General features: G+C 41.3%; 1 protein-coding gene across 2 annotated transcripts; it reads right to left on the reverse strand.

The window, feature by feature from the left end:
- Positions 1-95: 95 nt before the first annotated feature.
- On the reverse strand, positions 96-5,148 carry rnf41 (ring finger protein 41). 2 transcript variants are annotated; one of them, XM_034538105.1, is made up of 7 exons: positions 5,030-5,148; positions 4,063-4,160; positions 3,866-3,981; positions 3,500-3,771; positions 3,086-3,221; positions 1,756-1,859; positions 96-1,644 (listed from the first exon to the last, which is right to left on the reverse strand). In XM_034538105.1, the coding sequence occupies exons 3-7, from the start codon at positions 3,953-3,955 to the stop codon at positions 1,290-1,292; spliced, it is 957 nt and encodes a 318-aa protein (XP_034393996.1). In that variant the 5' UTR covers positions 3,956-3,981; positions 4,063-4,160; positions 5,030-5,148; the 3' UTR covers positions 96-1,289. The 2 variants fall into 2 exon arrangements, with proteins under 2 accessions (XP_034393996.1, XP_034393997.1); XM_034538106.1 differs by having other exon boundaries at positions 4,072-4,160; positions 5,030-5,142.
- Between the last annotated feature and the right edge of the window lie 921 nt (positions 5,149-6,069).

A 6,069-nucleotide genomic window follows, 5' to 3' on the forward strand; every position in this document is an offset into this window, starting at 1 on the left:
ATCTCTGATGACATGGTGTGGTAAATTAAGGAACTGCATTTTCTGCCAAATATATAATCTTGTTTTCCCGGTGAGCAAAATACATTCTTCCGGGATAAAGTTTGACATTTTTTATTACCTTCTTGTCTGTACAACACAGTACATAACAGACACAAAACAAACAAAAACATTTAAGAGGGAAAATAATAAAGGGCACAATCTAAACGTATGTATACTGCACTTCAGTGGGCTTTCATACTTAATGGTTGAAGTCCTGTTTCTCTTACAGCAATAACTAACGAATAGCAAAACATTTTACTTCTCAAAAGCCATAAGAGTGACTTTAAAAATATTTGTACATTCTCCAAAGCTATGGTTTGTGGTGACATGTCAGTGAACAAATGTTTGCTTACTGTGAAGAATAAGATCAATGCCCATTTCAAATCAGAAAAAGACATAATTACCTAAACTATCAAGTGAACCATTATGATTTGTCAAACAAAACTCATTATACATAGTTAAATCCCATGTTAAACTTCTAATTTAACACTTCAAATGGACCCAACATAGAGACTATATTTACAACTGAGGCAACAAAGAAAACACAAAACCAATTTTCTTCCTGCAATGAACTTCAAATGCACCGAAAAAGGCAATTTCCATACATCAAATGGTAACATTTTCAAGCATGTTTGTGTAAAAGGCAACACAATAAATAAAACAAAATGGCACAGAAGGTTTAGACAATCAAAACTCAGAAGCACAATGTCTTGTGAAATATTCACAAGACACTAATAACTAAAGCAAGCACACAAAATATCTTCAGAGTCAAAGTCAGACCGTAACGCAAACTGACAAAACAGAACTGAGATCAAAAATCACAATCCAATTACAGTGAGGAATAAGAGAATTACATTTATAATTCAATATAGTATTTGTATTTACAAGCATTTATACAACAGAGAGCATCAAACTGGGGTTCAAGCTTATTACTATATTAGGACACGGAGCAGAACAATCAGATCATATAATGCACCAAAATATAAACCTTGTAAACATCACATCTCACCTTTTATCTCAGATATCAGTCAGATTAATTTGCTATTAGCCAGGTTCCTAATATATTTGTCCTTACTTTAAGGCATAGGTATCAAGCTTCGGAGTGATCCTCTTATACAATATTATTTGAAATAAGCCAGATTCCTTTCGAAGCTTCACTCCATCAAGGAAAGCTCTACTCGCCACAGCCAACCACCCACCAGGCAAAATGTCCCCCACGTGTCTCTGGATCAGGTCAGTACGCTGCAAAGTTATAAGATCTCCTCCACTCCGTGTGCAAAGATCATGACCAGGCCTGGCTCCAGGATCATGTCCTCCCCCATATGCTGATTCTCACAGGCCATCACCACCACGGCCTGCTTGCCAGGAATACGCTTGGCAACGTAGTTCTCATAGTAGCGCCTGTTCATCTGCCGCGTCTCGAGCGTGGCCAGTCCCTGCGGCCAGTTTCGCTCGTGGGCGTTCTCGATCAGGTCGTTCACAATTGAGAGAGGACAGCCGCTGTCGATGAGGGAGCGTTTGATGACTGCTTGAAGCACGGCATCAGGAGTGGAGATCATGCCCCCCCAGCGCGTCACTCTGGCAGGTTGCATGGAGTTCACCCACCTGAAGGTGTCGATAAAGTGAAAAACACAAGAAAATTAGGGACTGAGCCGCAGCTCTCAGACAAAGTTAATATTAGAATACAAACAATGGAGACAGTGAAATTTGACTTACTCCAAGATCTCATTGTACTCGATGCTCTCCTCGAGGTTTTGGAGATTAGGATTCGCACTGCGGATTGCTCTCATGTAGGCTTTTAGCAGCTGAATGTCCCGTTTCTGGAAATTAAAAGCATCATCTTCAGTGACTGATATCACAAAATACTCCAAAAGATAAACAGGAATTTATAAATGGCCTATTAATAATTAATGATCCTAAATCGTTTCAGCTTTGTCAGACTCCAATTTAGCTATGAATAATATATATTGTAACAGCAGAGCTTTCCATAAACTACTATATTATATAATTCTTGTATTCTGATCAAATATTTTTGATAAACAAGCTGCGATTCACTAGGCCTGTACATTTTACCACCAGCCTCCGCTTCAAAACAAAGCGAGCATGATGATAGCGAAAGGTCCATATCTGTCTTTCAGTCCCGCCCCAGATGCTCTATATGAATGTTTGTGTGCGAGAAGCTCAGCTTAGAGGTTGTGTCCCGCCGAGAAGAGAGCAGAGAGTCTAGTGTTTGACAAATATTTGCAAAAACAAATGACATAACACATTAAGAATTGCATTGATTACACAGAGAGAGGACATCGAAATTAGACGGGCTACCTCAAAACTACTAATTCCACTTAACGATCGCACAGTGAGGATTAAAAAATCCACAGAAAGCACATGTTTATATGCTTAATGAATGAGAAAATTATCTTTAAGATGCATTGCAAACACACTAAAACAGTCAGTGTTGTCAAAGAAACAGGCCTCTGTCTCCATATACATATGCCTGTGAATGTGTAAATAAATTAATAGAAAAATAACTAAATAAGGTCTAATTGCAAAAGTTATTAGTCAGGAATGGGCATAGTTTTAAATAGTAATAGCTATTTACACTCTGTGGGCTAAAACAGACAAGAAGTTTGATTCTCCTTTACAATAATTCACTATATGTTTACAATCTGTTAGGCAAACTCAATAAAATAAATTTATATGATGGAATAGTAGCATTACAACTTACCCCCCCTAGCTGGCTACACTTTCCCACTAATTCTTCCATATCTGTGTGTAAAGGCCTTAGGCTTATACAATGATAATTGTATATTAACATCCTGCTGCTTCGTAACATAATTGTGACAAAACTCTCAGGTCTCATTTAGCGATTGAATTAGATAGAATCATAGCTACTACTCAGTAGAAAACTCACTGTAAATATAAAGTAATCATGGAAAATAACTATGCTCTTGGCCATTTCAAAAGGTGTTCCGCAGACAACAATATTTTAGAGAACTTGGCTCAAAGTATTTTTAGGTGAACACATAAATGAGCAGGAAAATGTTTTTACTTGTTCCCCCAACTGGTGTTTATGCTCGGCAACCGTTTTCTCCAGATCCGAAATCTTTGTCTGTTGCTGCTTGACGACGCTCCGCAAGTGTTTGATGCAGTTATGGTTGGGGACCTCATCTTTGGGCATCTCAAGCCTACAAAAGTCGGGGAGATAGAATAAACGAGAGAAACTAGGGGATTTAATACCAGATCATACAGAGGACAAGTCATACTTTTTTTTTTTAAATCACATATTTAACAGCATAAACATTTATTGGTGACAATTATTATTAAATTTGGTTCTGATTAGCTCCACCTGCCACGTCTCTTGATATTTGTGAAGATTTGGTTCAAAAGGGTGACCGGAAGTTCATAATCAATGTATCAACCAATAGGACGAAGAGTTAATTTCGGCCAAATGAAAGCCACTCACCCACATCCCTCCTCGCAGTTGACAGGCCTTTTGGGGTTGTGCTCACAGTCCTTTAGGTGTGATTGCAGCTGGTCCAGCCGCAGTGTGGCTGTACAGCCAAAACCTGCGTTGTCACAGCTGATCTGAAGTTTGGACAGCATGTTACGCATGATGCGGGGCACAGGCCGCAAGTGGGCTAGCGTCACTACCGTGCGGTCAACGGGACATATCTGCTGCTGGGCAAACCACTGGGTTATACAGGCATTGCAGAAGGCATGCTCACAGTGTGGAGCCTGAAATGAAACGAAAATACAGAGCCCAAACAATTAAAACTTTGAAATACGCCGATATGAAAAAGAGTGGGTGATCTTTCGGCCAAGAACTTGCCTGCACTGGTTCTTCGAGCACTCCACTACATATAGGGCACAGCAGGTCTTCATCCACCTCCCCTTGGAACCTCGTAATGTCGTACCCCATGGTACATCACTGGGATCCACAACCTCCTAGGCAACACACAACCAAGAAATTTAGATTTTCGGACAAGAAAAAAAAATTGCATAAATATACACACGTTTTGAGCCTACCTCACTCACAAAAGGCCTCAAATGCTTCCATTCAGCTCTTGGTATAAAGCTGATCCATCACATCTGGCAGAAATAATCTGTCTGGTGAAAGACACTGCCTGCAAAAAAACGATGATATTCACACAGATTATTTGGTTTTCCATATACTATTGGATAGCTGATGGTTGGCGCTGAGCCACTTGATCTGAAACCACATGATGAATGCTGCTGATCTCCAGACACATTGTCACGTTAAGCATTCTGGTCACAATCAGAGGCGAACTGCACTCCTTACCAGGATCATTCTCGACAACGAGAGGACTCTTGCCATCTCACGAAAAACATATGTTGTTATTATTAAAATCAATAAAAAAGTGCAATGACTCAAATTGGAGCACACAGCCATGCTTGAACACATCCGAGCCCAAAAGTGACGTCCTCGATCCGTAACGTCCGTGTGGTCTTCAGCCTCATCCTCAAACGTGTGAAACTGCACCAGTTTCTGGAGGAGAGCCTCCTGTGGTACCAGGTGACTTGTTGTGTCTGACCCAATTCCAGTGAAAGCAGCACACACCGGTCCGGAGGATATTTACGGATCCTTTTCATCTCCCATCGCACTCTGCATGCCCTGGCAAACCAGCTAGCCCTCTGAGCTAACGTCAGCTAACGTACGTGTATGATGCTCTTCCGCCGTTACATATTCCTCTACAGCTCTATTCATTTGGGTTTATAATGAGCTAAACTGGTGTCACGTTGAATAAACACCCCGACGTTGGAGTTCAGATGTCAGCATCGCTTACGCGCCATGAATTAAACGAGGCTAACGCTTGAAAACCAGATGGCAGCGCCTCCGGTGCCGTTGGTTTCCTCTGGATATTAGCCGTCGAGCTAACCAGAACGACCTCAGTCTGGACAAACTACACCGACAAACGGCTCATTACAACCGGCCACGTGGGAAGAAAACATTGCAACGGACTGGTGTACTTACTTGAACATGTGATACAAATGATCCTAATAACGATGTTTGTGTATTTTCTGATGTCCTACTAGCTAGTAGCTTGCTAGACACGTCCTGTGCTACATCCTACACTTCTGTTTCTTCGCTACGCAGGCGGGTGGCTACGTCATGACGTTCAACAGGAGCCTTTGATTGGTCCGTAAAATCAATCAATCAATCAATACACGAATCAATCAATCAATCAACCAACTATCTATCTATCTATCTGAAAAGTGTTCTATCTTGAAAATGTTAAGATATGTTTTCAAAGGATCATATGATAAACACATTTCCTACAACCAGTGTAATATCAGTGTGACATGACATTACAAATGCTACAAAAATAATTATAAGTATATGTTGGAATACTAGTTAGTATAACTCCATGATGACGGAATTAATCCATGTATATTTACATATTAATTTATTTCTCAATTGTTTGAAAGGGCATTTTCTTTATTCATTTATTAATATTAGGTATGCAATGCATAGGTATCGGCTGCACGGTGGTGTAGTGGCTAGCACTGTCGCCTCACAGCAAGAGGGCCGCGGGTCCAATTCCCGGTCGGAGCGGTCCTTCTGTGTGGAGTTTGCATGTTCTCCCCGTGGCAGCGTGGGTTCTCTCCGGGCTCTCCGGCTTCCTCCCACAGTCCAAAGACATGCTGCAGGTTAATTGATCTCTAAATTGCCCATAGGTGTGAATGTGAGAGTGAATGGTTGTATGTCCCTACATGTGCCCTCGATGGACTGGCGGCCTGTCCAGGGTGTCCCCTGCCTTCGCCCTATGTCAGCTGGGATAGGCTCCAGCGCCCCCACGACCCTAATAAGGATAAGCGGTATTGAAAATGGATGGATGGATGGATGGAGGTATGCAATGCCTCTTTCTCAGCCATGCACTGTTTGCAATTCCCTATATGAGGCCAAAGGTACACAGAAAGGAAATGAACAGCAGCCAGCATGAAAGGAGTATAGTATAGTGTATGAGGATATGGCTGTACAGAAGAAGCAGCACATTGAACATGTGAGTCATC

The sequence above is a fragment of the Cyclopterus lumpus genome, chromosome 7 (genome assembly GCF_009769545.1).
Source record: "Cyclopterus lumpus isolate fCycLum1 chromosome 7, fCycLum1.pri, whole genome shotgun sequence".
NCBI lineage: Eukaryota > Metazoa > Chordata > Actinopteri > Perciformes > Cyclopteridae > Cyclopterus > Cyclopterus lumpus.

Coding starts and splice junctions, on each gene's coding strand:
- rnf41 (XM_034538105.1), bottom strand. CDS start 3,955: ATGGGGTACGACATTACGAGGTTCCAAGGGGAGGTGGATGAAGACCTG. Junction 3,222..3,499: donor AACTGCGAGGAGGGATGTGG/GTGAGTGGCTTT, acceptor CGACTTTTGTAG/GCTTGAGATGCCCAAAGATG. Junction 1,645..1,755: donor GAGTACAATGAGATCTTGGA/GTAAGTCAAATT, acceptor CGACACCTTCAG/GTGGGTGAACTCCATGCAAC.